Below are 21,140 nucleotides of genomic sequence, written 5' to 3' on the forward strand. Positions count from 1 at the left end.
TGACTGGAGAATTGGCAGTGACTATAATGGGCAGTTTGTAAATGAACAGTGACTATAATAGGCAGTGTGTAGAATGGACAGTGAGTGTAATGGGCAGGGTGGAGAATAGACAGCGACTATAATGGGCAGGGTGTAGAATGGACAGTGACCGTAATGGGCAGGATGCAGAATGCACAGTGACAATAATGGGCAGGGTGTAGAATGGTCAGTGCCAATAATGGGCAGGGTGTAGAATGGACAGTGACCGTAATGGGCAGGATGCAGAATGCACAGTGACAATAATGGGCAGGGTGTAGAATGGACAGTGACTATAATGGACTGTTTGGAGAATGGGCAGTGACTATAAGGGCCAGTTTGTAAATGGACAGTGACTCTAATGGGCAGTGTGTAGAATGGACAGTGACTATAATGCGCAGGGTGTAGAATGTACAGTGACTATAATGGGCAAGGTGTTGAATGGACAGTGACTGGAATGCCCAGGGTGTAGAATGGACAGTGACAATCATGGGCAGGGTGTAGAATGGACAGTGACTGTAATGGAGAAAGTGAGGACTGCAGGTGCTGGAGATCAGATCTGAAAATGCGTTGCTGGAAAAGCGCAGTAGGTCAGGAAGCTTCCAAGAACAGTGACTGTCATGGGCAAGGTGTAGAATGGACAGTGACTATATTGGGCAGGGTGTAGAATGGATGTCACTACAATGGGCTGTGTGGAGAATGGGCAGTGACTATAATGGGCAAGGTGGAGAATGGACAGTGACTGGCAATGGGCACGGTGTAGAATGTTCAGTGACTTTAATGGGCAAGGTGTAAAATGGACAGTGACTATAATGGGAAGGATGTAGAATGGACAGTGACTATAATGGGAAGGATGTAGAATGGACAGTGACTATAATGGGCTGCGTGGAGAATGGGCAGTGATTAGATTAGACTTACAGTGTGGAAACAGGCCCTTCGGCCCAACAAGTCCACACCGACCCGCCGAAGCGAAACCCACCCATACCCCTACATTTACCCCTTACCTAACACTACGGGCAATTTAGCATGGCCAATTCACCTGACCCGCACATCTTTGGACTGTGGGAGGAAACCGGAGCACCCGGAGAAAACCCACGCAGACACGGGGAGAACGTGCAAACTCCACACAGTCAGTCACCTGAGTCGGGAATTGAACCCGGGTCTCAGGTGCTGTGAGGCAGCAGTGCTAACCACTGTGCCACCGTGCCGCCCACAATGGGCAGTTTGTAAATGGATAGTGACTATAACGGGTAGTTTTTAGAATGGACAGTGAGTATAATGGGCAGGGTGTAGAATGGACAGTGACTGTAATGGGCTGTGTGGAGAATGGACAGTGACTGTAATGGGCAGGTTGGAGAATTGACAGTGCCTAAAATGGGCAGGGTGTAGAATGGATAGTGCCTATAATGATCAGGGTGTAGAATGGACAGTGACTGTCATGGACTGCATGAGAATGGGCAGTGACTATAATGGGCAGGGTGTAGAATGGACAGTGCCTATAATGGGCTGAGTGGAGAATTGACAGTGACTATAATGGGCTGAGTGGAGAATGGGCAGTGACTATAATGGGTGGTGTGTAGAATAGACAGTGAGTATAATGGACTGTGTGGAGAATGGACAGTGACTGGAATGGGCAGGGTGTAGAATGTACAGTGACAGTAATGGAAAAAGTGAGGACTGCAGGTGCTGGAGATCAGATCTGAAAATGCGTTTCTGGAAAAGCGCAGTAGGTCAGGAAGCTTCCAAGCACAGTGACTGTCATGGGCAAGGTGTAGAATGGACAGTGACTATAATGGGTAAAGTGTGGAATGGACAGTGAGTATAATGGGCAGGGTGTAGAATGGACGTCACTATAATGGGCAGGGTGTAGAATGGACAGTGACTATAGTGGGCAAGGTGGAGAATGGACAGTGACTATAATGGGCAAGGTGTAGAATGGACAGTGACTGGAATGTCCAGGGTGTAGAACGTACAGTGACAATCATGGGCAGGGTGCAGAATGGACAGTGACTGTAATGGAGAAAGTGAGGACTGCAGGTGCTGGAGATCAGATCTGAAAATGCGTTGCTGGAAAAGCGCAGCAGGTCAGGAAGCATCCAAGCACAGTGACTGTCATGGGCAAGGTGCAGAATGGACAGTGACTATAATGGGCAGGGCGTAGAATGGATACTGCCTATAATGAGCAGGGTGTAGAATGGACAGTGACTGGCAATGGGCAAGGTGTAAAATGGACAGTGACTATAATGGGCAGGGTGTAGAATGGACAGTGACTATAATGAGCAGGATATAGAATGGACAGTGACTATAATGGGCAGTGTGTAGAATGGACAGTGACTATAATAGGCAGGGTTTAGAATGGTCAGTGATTATAATGGGCAGGGTGTAGACTGAACAGTGACTATAATCAACTGTGTGGAGAATGGGCAGTGACTATAATGGGCAGTTTGTAAATGGACAGTGAAAATAAAGGACAGTGTGTCGAATGGACAGTGACTATAATGGGCTGCGTGGAGAATGGACAGTGATTGTAATGGGCAGTTTGTAAATGGATAGTGACTATAATGGGCAGGGAGTAGAATGGATAGTGCCTATAATGAGCAGGGTGTAGAATGGACAGTGACTGTAATGGGCTGTGTGGAGAATGGATAGTGCTTATAATGGGCTAAGTGGAGAATGGACAGTGCTTTTAATGGGCATGGTGGAGGATGGACAGTGACGATAATGGGCTGTGTGTAGAATGGACAGTGCCTATAATCTGCAGTATGTAAAATGGACAGTGCCAATAGTGAGCAGGGTGTAGAGTGGATAGTGACTATAATGGGCAAGGTGTAGAATGGACAGTGACTATAATGAGCAGGGTGTAGAATGGACAGTGACTATAATGGGCATGGTGTAGAAAGGACAATGACCATAATGGGCTGTGTGTAGAATGGACAGTGCCTATAATGGGCTGGGTGTAGAATGCACAGTGACAATAATGGGCAGGGTTTAGAATTGTCAGTGATTATAATGGGCAGGGTGTAGACTGGACAGTGACTATAATCGACTGTGGGGAGAATGGGCAGTGACTATAATGGGCAGTTTGTAAATGGACAGTGACCATAAAAGACAGTGTGTAGAATGGACAGTGACTATAATGGGCTGCGTGGAGAATGGGCAGTGATTATAATGGGCAGTTTGTAAATGGATAGTGACTATAATGGATAGTTTTTAGAATGGACAGTGACTATAATGGGCAGGGTGTAGAATGGACAGTGACTGTAATGGGCTGTGTGGAGAATGGGCAGTGACTATAATGGGCTGTGTGTAGAATGGACAGTGACTATAATGGGCAGGGTGTAGAATGGACAGTGACTATAATGGTCAGGGTGTAGAATGGACAATGAATGTAATGGGCAGGTTGGAGAATTGACAGTGCCTAAAATGGGCAGGGTGTAGAATGGATAGTGCCTATAATGGGCAGGGTGTAGAATGGACAGTGACTATAATGGGCAGGGTGTAGAATGGACAATGAATGTAATGGGCAGGGTATAGAATGGACAGTGACTGTAATGGGCAGGTTGGAGAATTGACAGTGCCTATAATGAGCAGGGTGTAGAATGGACAGTGACTGTCATGGGCTGGGTGGAGAATGGGCAGTGACTATAATGGGCAGTTTGTAAATGAACAGTGACTATAATAGACAGTGTGTAGAATGGACAGTGAGTGTAATAGGCAGGGTGGAGAACAGACAGCGACTATAATGGGCAGGGTGTAGAATGGACAGTGACTATAATGGGCAGGGTGAGCAGGGTGTAGAATGGACAGTGACGGTCATGGGCTGCGTGGAGAATGGGCAGTGACTATAATGGGCATGGTGGAGAATGGTCAGTGACGTTAATGGGCTGTGTGTAAAATGGACAGTGCCAATAGTGAGCAGGGTGTAGAATGGACAGTGACTATAGTGGGCAAGGTGTAGAATGGACAGTGACTATAATGAGCAGGGTGTAGAATGGACAGTGACTATAATGGGCATGATGTAGAAAGGACAGTGACCATAATGGGCTGTGTGTAGAATGGACAGTGCCTATAATGAGCTGGGTGTAGAATGGACAGTGACTGTAATGGGCAGGGTGTAGACTGTACAGTGACTATAATCGACTGTGTGGAGAATGGGCAGTGACTATAATGGGCAGTTTGTAAATGGAGAGTGACCATAAAAGACAGTGTGTAGAATGGACAGTGACTGTAATGGGCAGGTTGGAGAATTGACAGTGCCTAAAATGGGCAGGGTGTAGAATGGATAGTGCCTATAATGAGCAGGGTGTAGAATGGACAGTGACTGTCATGGGCTGCGTGGAGAATGGGCAGTGACTATAATGGGCAGTTTGTAAATGAACAGTGACTATAATAGACAGAGTGTAGAATGGACAGTGAGTGTAATAGGCAGGGTGGAGAACAGACAGCGACTATAATGGGCAGGGTGTAGAATGGACAGTGACTATAATGGGCAGGGTGAGCAGGGTGTAGAATGGACAGTGACGGTCATGGGCTGCGTGGAGAATGGGCAGTGACTATAATGGGCATGGTGGAGAATGGACAGTGACTGTAATGGGCAGGGTGTAGAATGGACAGTGACTGTAATGGGCTGTGTGGAGAATGGATAGTGCCTATAATGGGCTGAGTGGAGAATGGAAAGTGCTTTTAATGGCCATGGTGGAGAATGGACAGTGACGATAATGGGCTGTGTGTAGAATGGACAGTGCCTATAATCTGCAGTATGTAAAATGGACAGTGCCAATAGTGAGCAGGGTGTAAAATGGACAGTGAATATAATGAGCATGGTGTAGAAAGGACAGTGAGCATAATGGGCTGTGTGTAGAAAGGACAGTGACTATAATGGGCTGGGTGTAGAATGGACAGTGACTATAATGGGCAGTGTGTAGAATGGACAGTGACTATAATAGGCAGGGTTTAGAATGGTCAGTGATTATAATGGGCAGGGTGTAGACTGGACAGTGACTATAATCAACTGCGTGGAGAATGGGCAGTGATTATAATGGGCAGTTTGTAAATGGATAGTGACTATAATGGGTAGTTTTTAGAATGGGCAGTGACTATAATGGGCAGGGTGTAGAATGGACAGTGACTGTAATGGGCAGGGTGTAGAATGGATAGTGCCTATAATGAGCAGGGTGTAGAATGGACAGTGACTGTCATGGGCTGCGTGGAGAATGGGAATTGACTATAATGGGCAGTTTGTAAATGAACAGTGACTATAATAGACAGTGTGTAGAATGGACAGTGACTGTAATGGGCAGGGTGTAGAATGGATAGTGCTTATAATGAGCAGGGTGTAGAATGGACAGTGATGGTCATGGGCTGCGTGGAAAATGGGCAGTGATTATAATGAGCAGTTTGTAAATGAACAGTGACTATAATAGACAGTGTGTAGAATGGACAGTGAGTGTAATAGGCAGGGTGTAGAATAGACAGCGACTATAATGGGCAGGGTGTAGAATGGACAGTGACTGTAATGGGCAGGGTGTAGAATGGTCAGTGATTATAATGGGCAGGGTGTAGACTGTACAGTGACTATAATCGACTGTGTGGAGAATGGGCAGTGACTATAATGGGCAGTTTGTAAATGGAGAGTGACCATAAAAGACAGTGTGTAGAATGGACAGTGACTGTAATGGTCAGGGTGTAGAATGGACAGTGACTGTAATGGGCAGGTTGGAGAATTGACACTGCCTAAAATGGGCAGGGTGTAGAATGGATAGTGCCTATAATGAGCAGGGTGTAGAATGGACAGTGACTGTCATGGGCTGCGTGGAGAATGGGCAGTGACTATAATGGGCAGTTTGTAAATGAACAGTGACTATAATAGACAGAGTGTAGAATGGACAGTGAGTGTAATAGGCAGGGTGGAGAATAGACAGCGACTATAATGGGCAGGGTGTAAAATAGACAGTGACTATAATGGGCTGTGTGTAGAATGGACAGTGACTGTAATGGGCAGGGTGTAGAATGGACAGTGACTGTAATGGGCTGTGTGGAGAATGGATAGTGATTATAATGGGCTGAGTGGAGAATGGACAGTGCTTTTAATGGCCATGGTGGAGAATGGACAGTGACGATAATGGGCTGTGTGTAGAATGGACAGTGCCTATAATCTGCAGTATGTAAAATGGACAGTGCCAATAGTGAGCAGGGCGTAAAATGGACAGTGAATATAATGAGCAGGGTGTAGAATGGACAGTGACTATAATGGGCATGGTGTAGAAAGGACAGTGACCATAATGGGCTGGGTGTAGAATGGACAGTGACTATAATGGGCAGTGTGTAGAATGGACAGTGACTATAATAGGCAGGGTTTAGAATGGTCAGTGATTATAATGGGCAGGGTGTAGACTGGACAGTGACTATAATCAACTGTGTGGAGAATGGGCAGTGATTATAATGGGCAGTTTGTAAATGGATAGTGACTATAATGGGTAGTTTTTAGAATGGACAGTGAGTATAATGGGCAGGGTGTAGAATGGACAGGGACTGTAATGGGCTGTGTGTAGAATGGACAGTGACTATAATGGGCAGGGTGTAGAATGGACAGTGATTATAATAGGCAGGGTTTAGAATGGTCAGTGATTATAATGGGCTGTGTGTAGAATGGACAGTGACTGTAATGGGCAGGTTGTAGAATGGACAGTGACTGTAATGGGCTGTGTGGAGAATGGATAGTGCTTATAATGGGATGAGTGGAGAATGGACAGTGCTTTTAATGGGCATGGTGGAGGATGGACAGTGACGATAATGGGCTGTGTGTAGAATGGACAGTGCCTATAATCTGCAGTATGTAAAATGGACAGTGCCAATAGTGAGCAGGGTGTAGAGTGGATAGTGACTATAATGGGCAAGGTGTAGAATGGACAGTGACTATAATGAGCAGGGTGTAGAATGGACAGTGACTATAATGGGCATGGTGTAGAATGGACAGTGACTATAATGGGCTCTGTGTAGAATGGACAGTGACCATAATGGGCTGGGTGTAGAATGCACAGTGACAATAATGGGCAGGGTTTAGAATGGTCAGTGATTATAATGGGCAGGGTGTAGAATGGACAGTGACTGTAATGGGCAGGGTGTAGACTGGACAGTGACTATAATCGACTGTGTGGAGAATGGGCAGTGACTATAATGGGCAGTTTGTAAATGGACAGTGACCATAAAGGACAGTGTGTAGAATGGACAGTGACTATAATGGGCTGCGTGGAGAATGGGCAGTGATTATAATGGGCAGTTTGTAAATGGATAGTGACTATAATGGGTAGTTTTTAGAATGGACAGTGAGTATAATGGGCAAGGTGTAGAATGGACAGGGACTGTAATGGGCAGGGTGTAGAATGGTCAGTGATTATAATGGGCAGGGTGTAGACTGGACAGTGACTATAATCGACTGTGTGGAGAATGGGCAGTGACTATAATGGTCAGGGTGTAGAATGGACAGTGACTATAATGGTCAGGGTGTAGAATGGACAATGAATGTAATGGTCAGGGTGTAGAATGGACAGTGACTGTAATGGGCAGGTTGGAGAATTGACACTGCCTAAAATGGGCAGGGTGTAGAATGGATAGTGCCTATAATGAGCAGGGTGTAGAATGGACAGTGACTGTCATGGGCTGCATGGAGAATGGGCAGTGACTATAATGGGCAGTTTGTAGAATGGACAGTGAGTGTAATAGGCAGGGTGTTGAATGGACAGTGACTATAATAGACAGTGTGTAGAATGGACAGTGAGTGTAATAGGCAGGGTGTAGAATGGACAGTGACTATAATGGGCAGGGTGTAAAATAGAGAGTGACTATAATGGGCTGTGTGTAGAATGGACAGTGACTGTAATGGGCAGGGTGTAGAATGGATAGTGCTTATAATGAGCAGGGTGTAGAATGGACAGTGACGGTCATGGGCTGCGTGGAGAATGGGCAGTGACTATAATGGGCTGTGTGTAGAATGGACAATGACGATAATGGGCTGTGTGTAGAATGGACAGTGCCTATAATCTGCAGTATGTAAAATGGACAGTGCCAATAGTGAGCAGGGTGTAGAATGGACAGTGACTATAATCGACTGTGTGGAGAATGGGCAGTGATTATAATGGGCAATTTGTAAATGGACAGTGACCATAAAGGACAGTGTGTAGAATGGACAGTGACTATAATGGGCAGGGTGTAGAATGGACAGTGACTATAATGGGCAGGGTGTAGAATGGACAGTGACTGTAATGGGCAGGGTGTAGAATGGACAGTGACTATAATGGTCAGGGTGTAGAATGGACAATGAATGAAATGGGCAGGGTGTAGAATGGATAGTGACTGTCATGGGCTGCGTGAGAATGGGCAGTGACTATAATGGTCAGGGTGTAGAATGGACAATGACTGTAATGGTCTGTGTGGAGAATGGGCAGTGACTATAATGGGCTGTGTGTAGAGTGGACAGTGACTATAATGGGCTGTGTGTAGAATGGACAATGACGATAATGGGCTGTGTGTAGAATGGACAGTGCCTATAATCTGCAGTATGTAAAATGGACAGTGCCAATAGTGAGCAGGGTGTAGAATGGACAGTGACTATAATCGACTGTGTGGAGAATGGGCAGTGATTATAATGGGCAATTTGTAAATGGACAGTGACCATAAAGGACAGTGTGTAGAATGGACAGTGACTATAATGGGCAGGGTGTAGAATGGACAGTGACTATAATGGGCAGGGTGTAGAATGGACAGTGACTGTAATGGGCAGGGTGTAGAATGGACAGTGACTATAATGGTCAGGGTGTAGAATGGACAATGAATGAAATGGGCAGGGTGTAGAATGGATAGTGACTGTCATGGGCTGCGTGAGAATGGGCAGTGACTATAATGGTCAGGGTGTAGAATGGACAATGACTGTAATGGTCTGTGTGGAGAATGGGCAGTGACTATAATGGGCTGTGTGTAGAGTGGACAGTGACTATAATGGGCTGTGTGTAGAATGGACAATGACGATAATGGGCTGTGTGTAGAATGGACAGTGCCTATAATCTGCAGTATGTAAAATGGACAGTGCCAATAGTGAGCAGGGTGTAGAATGGACAGTGACTATAATCGACTGTGTGGAGAATGGGCAGTGATTATAATGGGCAATTTGTAAATGGACAGTGACCATAAAGGACAGTGTGTAGAATGGACAGTGACTATAATGGGCAGGGTGTAGAATGGACAGTGACTATAATGGGCAGGGTGTAGAATGGACAGTGACTGTAATGGGCAGGGTGTAGAATGGACAGTGACTATAATGGTCAGGGTGTAGAATGGACAATGAATGAAATGGGCAGGGTGTAGAATGGATAGTGACTGTCATGGGCTGCGTGAGAATGGGCAGTGACTATAATGGTCAGGGTGTAGAATGGACAATGACTGTAATGGTCTGTGTGGAGAATGGGCAGTGACTATAATGGGCTGTGTGTAGAGTGGACAGTGACTATAATGGGCTGTGTGTAGAATGGACAGTGACTACGATGGGCTGCGTGGAGAATGGACAGTGACTGTAATGGGCAGGGTGTAGAATAGACAGTGACTGTAATGGGCTGTGTGTAGAATGGACAGTGCCTATAATTGGCAGTATGTAAAATGGACAGTGCCAATTGTGAGCAGGGTGTAGAATGGACAGTGACCATAATGGGCAGTTTGTAAATGGACAGTGACTGTAATGGGCAGTGTGTAGAATGGACAGTGATTATAATGGGCTGAATGTAGAATGGACAGTCACTATAATGGGCTGGGTGTAGCATGGACAGTGACTGTAATGGTCAGTGTGTAGAATGGACAGTGACTGTAATGGAGAATGTGAGGACAGCAGATGCTGGAGATCAGAGCTGAAATTGTGTTGCTGGAAAAGCGCAGCAAGTCAGGCAGCATCCAAGCACAGTGACTGTAATGGGCAGGGTGTAGAATGGACAGTGACTATAATGGGCAGGGGGTAGAATGGACAGTGACTATAATGGGCTGTGTGGAGAATGAGCAGTGACTATAATAGGCAGTTTGTAAATGGACAATGAAAGTAATGGGCAGGGTGTAGTATGGACAGTGACTATAATGGGCAAGGTGTAGAATGGACAGTGACTGTAATGGGCAGGGTGTAGAATGGACAGTGACTATACTGGGCAGTGTGTAGAATGGACAGTGCCTGTAATGGGCAGGGTGTAGAATAGACAGTGACTGTAATGGAGAAAGTGAGGACTGCAGATTATGGAGATCAGAGCTGGAAATGTGTTGCTGGAAAAGCGCAGCAGGTCAGGCAGCATCCAAGCACAGTGAGTGTAATGGGCAAGGTGTAGAATGGACAGTGACTATAATGGGCAAGGTGTAGACTGGACAGTTACTGTAATGAGCAGGCTGTAGAATGGACAGTGACTACAATGGGCAGGGTATAGAATGGACAGTGACTTTAATGGGCAGGGTATAGAATGGACAGTGACTTTAATGGGCAGGGTGTAGAATGGACAGTGACTTTAATGGGCAGTTTGTAAATGGATGTCCAATCTGACACTGGCAGCATTTCACCCTTCCGCCTGTTCTAAGCCTCTCCTATTAAAAACACGATGCACACGGCAAGTTGCCTCCTTTCTGGGGCAGGAAGAAACAAGTGAAGTTTACATTCTGACGTACAACTCGTCTGCGAAGGTGTGATGGCCACAACAGTCTTCTCTATTCTTAATTTATTTTTAGAAGCTTTTCGATTGACCTTGAACAAGTCTTTGATTGTGTTCAAGCCAGCAGAGTTTTCTCATCATCAGCAGCAAAGACTACAGTGCCATTTCTAGGGATGTAAACACAGGGTTCTATTCAGAAGGATAGGGCAGCAGGCTTCTGAGTGCATTAAAGATATCCTTTGAATAGATTGACTCGATATCTGACCCCAGTGTTATTGAAGAGGCAGAACTTGGAGCAATGGCAGTCATCCACTTGGCATAAGCCTCAACAATAGATTAATTTTCTAATGCTTGTACATTTTAACAATTTTGAACTCAATTTCCACCTTTTATTTTTATACATTTAAATTTTATTTTTGCTCCAGTCATTGTTGTGTCAATCCTGCACAATCCTGAGAGGGTCGATCTTGGCTCTGAATGAATTTGAATGACAGTTGACAACCAGTTCTGCGTTTCTCCTCATTTTTGGGATGACTGGTTTTACTCCATCGCCCAAACTCAAACCCTGCGTGTGTGTGTGATGCCAATGGAATAGATTAGATTCCCTACAGTGTGGAAGCAGGCCCTTCGGTCCAACCAACCCTCTGAAGGGTGACCCACTTCCCTCTGACTAATTGACCTAACACCATGGGCATGGCCAAGCCATCTGACCTGCACATCTTTGGATTGTGGGAGGAAACCAGAGCGAGCCCACGCAGATACAGGGAGAATGTGCAAACTCTACCCAGACAGTCATCCAAGGCTGGAATTAAACCTGCATCAGCGAATGATTAATTTGAAAGTATCTCCCATCCCTTTTCCCAAGGGCCAGTAAATGAGCAGAGTCACTGAAAAGTACATTCAATAACATGATGTTTTCAGTCACCGTTATTGATGATAAATTACAAAAAGTCTTGATGAAATAAAATCAAGAACTTCCTATTGAACAAAAATATGATTCAATAACATTCCTACAAAATACTACAGAGAAATGAAAGACTTGCCATTATAACAGCTCCTTTCAGTCCCATTATACAGTTCAAAGCCTTTGATAGCTATTGAGATAATTTTGAAGCCTAGCCAGATTTTCAACACAGGAATTGTGGCAGTCAATTTGTGTACAGAAAGAGCCCAAAACTGAAGCGCGATACTGATTGGGTCATCTGTTTTCTGTGTAAGTGATTGAGGGATAAATATTGATCAGGACACCAGGGGTAGTTCCACTCCTACAAAATATTGCATTGGACTTTTTTACATCCACCTCATGGGGCGACAGGATCTCCGTTGAACACCTTTTTCAAGAAAAGGTTACACTTCTGACAGCGCAGGACTGTCTCAATACTGCACTGTAGTGTCAACCTTTGATTTTTGTGCTTAAGACCTAAAATGGGATGACAACCCAGAACCTCTTAACTACAGAACCAGGTTGCTACCAATTGTGCCACAGCTGAGACTAAGCAACCTGCTCATCTCAATTCTGCCATCCACTTAACAGAGCATTAGTGGAGTTAAACTGTTATCAATTTCTCCACTGTTGCTGGGGCTTACTGAGCCATTCATTGACTCTTGCATGGAGATAGCCATCTCTAGTATTCAAGCCTCTGTTACTGCTGTGATCCAGCACTCTTATTATATTAAAGGACTGAAAGAACAGCGGATGCTGGAAATCAGAAACAAAAACAGAACTTAAAAAGAAGGGTCACTGGACCCAAAATGTTAACACTACTTTCTCTCCACAGATGTTGCCAGACTTGCTGAGTTTTTCTAGCAATTCCTGTTTTTGTTACTGTTATTAGGTTACTCAGTATTTTTTTTATTGAGGCTTACACTGTTTGCAAGTTCTTATCCTTCTCTCAAGAGTATCTCAGTGGACTCTATATTGAAGAATAGAATATATGTACAAGTTGGTTTCTTCCCAAGAATAAGGCAATACAAACTACAGGATCAATTAAAACTCTCAGCAGGTCAAGCTCCCTCTGTGTAAAGAGGTAAATAGAGTGATTAGTCAGAGACTTTTTTTTCCCAGGGCAGAAATGGCTATCATGTGAGGGCATAATTTTAAAGTGATTGGAGGAAGGTTGAGGGGAGATGTAGGAGGTAGGTTCTTTACACAGAGAGTGGTGGGTGTGTGTGGAACGCACTGCCAGCAGTGGTAGTAGAGTCAGAGACATTAAGGGCATTTAAGCGACTCTTGGATAGGCACATGGATGATAGTAAAATGAAGGGTATGCAGAGTAGTTTGATCTTAGAGTAGGATAGAAAGCCAGCACAACGTCGAGGCCAAAGGGCCTGTACTGTTCTATGAAAACGGAGGCTTGGATTTTGTGCTGGCAATGACATTAGGTTCAGAATCAAGGGTTATGGAGAAAAGGCAGAAAACTGGAGTTGAGGATTATCAAATCATCTGTGATCTCATCATACAGCAGAGCAAACTCGATGGGCTGAATAGCCTTTTTCTGCTCCAACATCAATGGAGTCCATACATGCACAGAATGACATGGAAATCCAGAAGCTGTTGATAGTGAGTTCACTCTCCTCCACTGGATGTACTGCTAACTCCTTTGCAAACAGCAGCTGGTGAGAATATTCTATTCTACACCATTATTCTTCATGTAAGAACCCTTAAGGTAGCTGTATCTTAGCATATCAAGTGTAATGTAATTGACATCCAAATGAATCACTAATTTCAGAATGATTGGTCCTGATAAACTAATTCCATATCTGTGAAATGCCAAATTCCACAATAATAAGTTCTATATATGTTTAAAAACAATTATTGTGTTAATATAATTATTGAGCTTTATTTCAGTTTTTAGGATGTCTGTCTGTATTGGTGTGAGTGGAAGACTGCCGTCATGCAATAACCTACATCTTATTTAAGATAGGAGCCCCTTCTTATGAGACGATCTAATCATTTCCCTCTACCACGTAAGCAAAAGAAGACACTGTACACTTTGCCAGAAATAGGGATGGTGGCAGCTCTCCATTCTGATAGGAGTTGGCATCACATGCTCACATGATATTGAATGTAATAGAATCCCTACAGTGTGGAAGCAGGCATCCACCCATACTGACCCTCTGAACAGCATCCCATCCCTGTAATGCTGTATTTCCCATGGTTATTCCACCTAGCCTGTATGTCCCTTGACAGCATGGCCAATCCACTTAACTTGCACAGGGAGTGAAAACCAGAGCAAACGCCACACAAACAGTCACCCAAGGCTGGGATTGAACCCAGGTCCCTAGTATAGCGAGGCAGCAGTGCTAACCATTGAGCCACCTTGCCACTCTGAAGTAGTGCTCTGAAATGGTCGAGTAAAGTTCTCAGATCAAGGGCAATTAGGGACAGAAAATGAATGTTGGCCTTGCCACCAAACCCACATCCCATGGAATAATTCACATTGAAAAGTTACTGGGTAAGCATACCACTATTGCTGACCCATTTACTGACATTACTGCTGCCGAATGCCAGGTGATCCCCCTGACCTGGCCCCAGTTTCGGTTGTCACTGGGAGAGGGAAAACCTACGAAACTGAAATCACTAAATCCCTTGGAGCAGCTTCCTTCAAGAATATGATGAGAATGTATAAAATCAGTGTCAGAGTTAACATTGAAGTAGGATAATTTTTTTGTCACTGCCTTGAAACATTCTCTTGGTTTCTCCCCCATGCAATCTGATCTTCCAAGGGTGCTGGGTAGTTCTGGCAATTTCTGTTTTTATTTGAGATTGTCAGCGATATTGCTTTTGTTTCAATGTCAGTGATAGTGCTTGCTCCACTAGAATTGAAACTATACAGTTAATTACAGTCTTTTCAACTGCTCCATTGCCCAATAAGATACCCTTCATTTCTTTGTTTTGATAGTAAGACCCATAGAGGCAGCAATATTAAATCCCAGCATTATCCCATAGGCAGGTGGCCTGAATACAGCCACATTAAACAGCGAGTATCCAGTGGGTCACTGCTGAAGGTGCTGAGTGTAATGTACCCCTGAGGCACTATACAACTATTCAGTCCTCCAATGCCGAGCTCTTGGGGGCAGTATCTGAGCACATGGACTTCCATTTCAAAGCAAGCCATTTAAGACTTTTCAAATACACTGGTTTATATTCTAACAAAATAAGGTTCTGGCACCAACAAATAGTTGGCAGCTGTGTTAAATTAGCAATTCAGTTAAAGGATCCACTTCAGTATGGAGATATTTCATAGAGTAACTAGCAGAAAAGCCAACCCTGAATGAATGAAAAGTACACACTGGTATTTATACACTTAGATTTGCTGCATTGGATTGGGAAAACAAATGGGCTTTGCTCTGTGCAGAATTCACAGCCAACAGTGAGTGACTTCCTGAGATGCTTGTTACCACGGTGATGACCCGAACAAGCCATATTAGCAAGTCTAACACTCGAGAGCTGTTGAACTTTAATGTAAGAGTGCATTAACATCATGCTGGCGTTTTTACGTTCTTACCCCAACCTCGACTACTTTTTCTGGTTTTCTTTCATGCTGGTGTCTTTAATTTATTGGCACAGGAAACTTCCTAAATCTCTCACACAAACACAGAAATTGCTGGAGAAACATCAGTGGGTTTTGAAATTTTAACTGGGAATTCATCCTGGGAATGCATCCAAGGAAGTTATTTGGATGGAACTGAGAAATAAGAAAGGGTTGATCACCTAATTGGGATTGTATTATATACCCCCTAATAGTCAGAGGGAAATTGAGAAACAAATTTGTAAGGAGATTTCAGCGATCTGTAAGAATAATAGGGTGGTTATGATAGGGGATTTTAACTTTCCAAACATAGACTGGAACTGCCATAGTGTTAAAGGTTTAGATGGACAGGAATTTGTTAAGTGTGCACAAGAAGATGTTCTGATTCAGTATGTGGATGTACCTACTAGAGAAGGTGCAAAATGTGACCTACTCTTGGGAAATAAGGCAGGGCAGGTGACTTAGGTGAAAATGTGTTGCTGGAAAAGCGTAACAGGTCAGGCAGCATCCAAACAGCAGGAGAATTGACGTTTCGGGCATGAGCCCTTCTTCAGGAATGAGGAAAGTGTCTCCAGCAGGCTAAGATAAAAGGTAGGGAGGAGGGACTTGGGGGAGGGACGTTGGAGATGCAATAGGTGGAAGGAGGTCAAAGTGAGGGCGATAGGACGGAGTGGGGGTGGGGACAGAGAGGTCAGGAAGAAGATTGCAGGTTAGGATGGCGGTGCTGAAGCCCCTCCTCCTTACCTTTTATCTTAGCCTGCTGGACACACTTTCCTCATTCCTGAAGAAGGGCTCATGCCCGAAACGTTGATTCTCCTGCTCTTTGGATGCTACCTGATCTGCTGCGCTTTTCCAGCAACACATTTTCAGCTCTGATCTCCAGCATCTGCAGTCCTCACTTTCTCCTCCCAGGTGACTTAGGTGCCAGTGGGGGAGCACTTTGGGGCCAGCGATCATAATTCTATTTGCTTTAAAATAGTGATGGAAAAGGATAGATCAAATCTTACAACTGAGTTTCTAAATTAGAGGAGGGCCAATTTTGATGGTATTAGTCAAGAACTTTCAAAAGCTGATTGGGAGCAGATGTTTGCAGGTAAAGAGATGGGAAAATGGGAAGCCTTCAGAAATGAGATAACGAGAATTCAGAGAAAGTGTATTCCTGTTAGGGTGAAAGGAAAAGCTGGTAGGTGTAGGGAATGCAAGACGACTAGAGAAATTGAGGGTTTGGTTAAGAAAAAGAAGGAAGCATATATGAGGTATTGACAGGAGAGATCAAGTGAATCCTTAGAAGAGTATAAAGGCAGTAGGAGTATACGTAAGAGGGAAATAAGGAGGGCAAAAAGGGGACATGAGATAGCTTTGGCAAATAAGGTTAAGGAGAATCCAAAGCATTATTGTAAATACATTAAGGACAAAAGGGTAACTAGGGAGAGAATAGGATCCTTCAAAGATCAGCAAGGTGGCCTTTGTGTAGAGCCGCAGGAAATGGGGGAGATGCTAAATGAGTATTTTGCACCAGTGTTTACTGTAGAGAAGCACATGGAAAACATAGAATATAGCGATATAGATGGTGCATCTTGAAAAGGGTCCATATTACAAAGGAGGAAGTGCTGGATGTCTTGAAACCCATATAAGTAGATAAATGCCCAGGACCTGATCAGGGGCACCCTAGAACTCTGTGGGATGCTAGAGAAGTGATTGCTGGGTCTCTTGCTGAGATATTTGAATCATCGATAGTCACAGGTGAGGTGCCAGAAGACTGGAGGTCGGCTAACATGGTGCCACTGTTTAAGAAGGGCAGTAAGGACAAGCTAGGGAACTATAGACCAGTCAGCCTGATGTCAGTGGTGGGCAAGTTGTTGGAGGGAATCCTGAGGGACAGGATGTACATGTATTTGGAAAGGCAAGGACTGGTTAGGGATAGTCATCACAGTTTTGTGCATGGGAAATCATGTCTCACGAACTTGATTAAGTTTTTTGAAGAAGTAACAAAGAGGATTGATGAGGGCAGAGTGGTGGACGTAATCTATATGGAAATCAGTAAGGCATTCAACCAAGTTCCCCATGGGAAACTGGTTAGCAAGGTTAGAGTTCATGGAATACAGGAGAACTAGCCATTTGGATACAGAACTGGCTTGAAGGTAGAAGACAGAGGGTGGTGGTGGAGGGTTGCTTTTCAGATTGGTGGCCTGTGACCAGTGGAGTGTCACAAGGATCGGCGCTGCGTCCTCTACTTTTTGTCATTTACATAAATGATTTGGATGTGAACATAGGAGGTAAAGTTAGTATTTTTGCAGATGACACCAAAATTGGAGGTATAGTGGACAGTGAAAACGATTACCTCAGATTATAACAGGATCTGGACCAGATGGGCCAATGGGCTGAGAAGTGGCAGATGGAGTTTAATTCAGATAAATGTGAGGTGCTGCATTTTGGAAAGGCAGATCAGAGGAAGACTTATACACTTAATGGTAAGGTTCTGGGGAGTGTTGATGAACAAAGACACCTTGGAGTGCAGGTTCATAGCTCCTTGAAAGTGGAGTCGGAGGTAGATAGGATAGTGAAAAAGGCATTTGGTATGCTTTCCTTTATTGGTCAGAGTATTGAGTACAGGAGTTGGGAGGTCATGTTGCAGCTGTACAGGACATTGGTTAGACCACTCTTGGAATATTACGTGCAATTCTGGTCTCCTTCCTATCGGAAGGATATTGTGAAACTTGAAAAGGTTCATAAAAGATTTACAAAGATGTTGCCAGGCTTGGAGGATTTAAGCTAAACAAAGAGATTAATAGGCTGGGGCTGTTTTTCCTGGAGCGTCAGAGTCTGAGGGGTAACCCCATAGCGATTTATAAAATCATGAGGGGCATGGATAGGATAAATAGACAAAATCTTTTCCCTGGGGTCGGGGAGTCCAGAACTACAGGGCAAAGGTTTAGGGTGAGAGGGGAAAGATATAAAAGGGACCTAAGGGGCAACTATTTCATGCAGAGGGTGGTACGTGTTTGGAATGAGCTGTCAGAGGAAGTAGTGGGGTCTAGATTAGAGTGGTGCTGGAACAGCACAGCACGTCAGGCAGCATCCGAGGAGAAGGAAAATCGACATTTCAGGTAAAAGCCCTTCAGCTTTGCCTGAAATGTTGATTTTTCTGCTCCTCAGTTGCTGCCTGACGTGCTGTGCGTTTCTAGCACCACTCTAATCTGGACTCTGGTTTCAAGCATCTGCGTCCTTGTTTTTACCCAGAGGAAGTGGTGGAGGCTGGTACAATTACAACATTTAAAAGGCATCTGGAGGGATATGTGCCAAGAGCTGGCAGGTGGGACTAGATTGGGTTGGGATATCTGGTCGGCATGGACGGGTTGGACCGAAAGGTCTGTTTCCGTGCTGTACATTTCTATGACTCTATAACAGTTACAAGCCAAATGACGCACTTACCATAACTAAGTATTTGGGTCTGTATTGGATGGTTCCAAAGATACCCAGGATGATTGCCATAATGTACAAAAAGTTGGCCAGGATAGGAACCCATTGATAGCCCAGAAAATCAAAGATCTGTCTCTCCAAAGTAGCTGCCTGAAAAATAATGGAAATGCATGTTTCAGACAGTGATAATACATGACATTACAGAATCAACATAAAGCAAGTTACAACAATAACACACTGTGTGTCGCAGTTCTGCCCTCCTGTATGTCTGCTAGCAATAATATGCTCTGGATCCACAGCTCTCAGAATGAAAAAGGAAGGAAATCATCTGAGTAACTTCCCTCTTTCCTTTCCCTCTAATATTCCAAGTACATGGCTTCCTTTGGTGTTTGAACCAATCAGATCAGACATGTCAGGATAGGAATTTAACTTGTATCACCATCAGACACAATGTCGTCATTAGAACCGCTCCATGATTCATTCTGTGGCCAAAGAAAATTCACACAGTTCAAAGTAAAACAGAGCAGCAATGTTACACTCAGAGCTTCGACAGAAAATTAATCTGATCTGCAAGAGCCCATTATTAACCCCTTGTATCCTAGTCTCTGGCATTCACCCCAAGGTGTTACCCACCAACTGCTGGTGACTTCTGTTCTGGATCACATTCCTCATCCATCCAACCTGGTTTACTCTGTATTGTGAACTCCTCTCAATATAACAACAATGACAGACTTCTGAGATTCCAGTGCCCGATGTGGTTAAATGTCTTCCCCTTTCCGGCTCACTTGTCTTCAAAAATTTTCTCAAATCTGACTTTTTGAACACAGACTCAAAGACATTTTTATAATTCTTGTGTATAGACGCATGCGAGGAAGAATTTGGTGTATTTTCAAATCCAACTCTGCCAGTAAGGTCTTGTCCACTGGAACTGAGATGGCTTGGGTAAGCTCACTGTCACTAATTCATCTAATTGCTCTCACTGTAAGTTACAGATACTGGGAGGCAAGAATGCCCACGCACACAGTCTTTGGCAGAAGAGAAACTCAGTCTTCATAAAACAGAAGAGGGTTATGGCATATTACTTCATAGCTAGTTACACGAAAGACTTGTCAGATCACAGGCTGCACTGAAGAATAAGTATTACATCGCAACATGGACTAGAACTGAACTGCTAACTGCAAACACACATTTGTAACACTAGTTAGCTCCTCTCAGGAACAGTGCTTTGTACAGGTAGTTCTGCTATTATGTCATAGTTGCATTCTTGTGCGAACCCACGCTACACAAAAATTGCATAATAAAAAAGCGCTTAAAGTGTTGGTGATGCAATTGCACTTTAAAAACAGTGTCCTGTATTTGTCAATCGCATTGGCGAAACGTGCGTTACAGCAGAACAAGCTGAAACCGATGGGCGGAGCTTATTCATGATGTCAGTTATGAACTGTCTGATACAATGGGAATGAGGTTGCATCACATAACCCTCAGTTAAAATACTAAGAGATATTTCGACTCAGCTGGGCTCATCACATGGAAATTCTCTGTGGTCACAGTGCTCCGGCTGGCACACCCTGATCTTTCTACTTTCTCATGAACACAGTTCTTTGCTCATAAATAATTCCTTGCAACAAACAGAGAAACATAGAACATAGGAGCAGGAATGGACCATTCGAGCATGGTATACCACTCAATACGATCATGGCCGATCATCCAAGTCAATCGTCTGTTCTTGCTTTTCTCCTTTGAAAGTTTTTAGCTGCGATGTTATATTCAACTCCCTTTTGAAATCATAAAATCCTTTGGCCATGAAGGCTCTCTGCAGTAGTGAATTCCACAGGCTCACCCCAAATACAGATCTCATCCGCATCACTGCATGAGATGGTGGCACGGTGGCACAATGGTTAGCATTGCTGTCTCACAGCGCCTGAGACCCGGATTCAATTCCCGACTCAGACGACTGACTGTGTGGAGTTTGCACGTTCTCCCCGTGTCTGCGTGGGTTTCCTCCGGGTGCTCCGGTTTCCTCCCACAGTCCAAAGGTGTGCAGGTCAGGTGAATTGGCCATGCTAAATTGCCCGTAGTGTTAGGTAAGGGGTAAATGTAGGGGTATGGGTGGGTTGCACTTCGGCGGGTCGGTGTGGACTTGTTGGGCCGAAGGGCCTGTTTCCACACTGTATGTAATCTAATCTAAATCAGAATGAGAAATTGGTAGGATTGCTCATACAAGGTCAGTTAGCTCAGTTGGCTGGATGCTCAGTTTATGATGCAACATGAAGTCAACAGCATGGGCTCAATTCCCACACCAGCTAAGGTTACCATGGACGCTGCTTCTCAACCTCTCCCCTCACCTGTGACCCTCAGTTATCGGTTTCTCATGGGACAATAGCCTCTGGTCTGGTAAGACAATGGAAACCTTACCTTTATTCCTGTAAAATAATTACAGCGTCACTGTTGTGTTACTCTGTAGGGCTGTATTGCTTCTCTGACTATTGCTAATTCCAAAGGT

General features: G+C 44.4%; 1 protein-coding gene across 2 annotated transcripts in view; it reads right to left on the reverse strand.

Annotated features, from left to right (window-relative positions):
• The window catches only part of nkain1 (sodium/potassium transporting ATPase interacting 1), a 573,165-nt gene that overhangs the window by 208,724 nt on the left and 343,301 nt on the right, over positions 1-21,140 (reverse strand). For both annotated transcript variants that reach the window (XM_060847488.1, XM_060847489.1), the window contains exon 2: positions 18,650-18,787. In XM_060847488.1, the coding sequence (XP_060703471.1) occupies positions 18,650-18,787 (138 nt within the window). The remainder of the gene's footprint in view (positions 1-18,649; positions 18,788-21,140) is intronic.

The sequence above is a fragment of the Hemiscyllium ocellatum genome, chromosome 30 (genome assembly GCF_020745735.1).
Source record: "Hemiscyllium ocellatum isolate sHemOce1 chromosome 30, sHemOce1.pat.X.cur, whole genome shotgun sequence".
NCBI lineage: Eukaryota > Metazoa > Chordata > Chondrichthyes > Orectolobiformes > Hemiscylliidae > Hemiscyllium > Hemiscyllium ocellatum.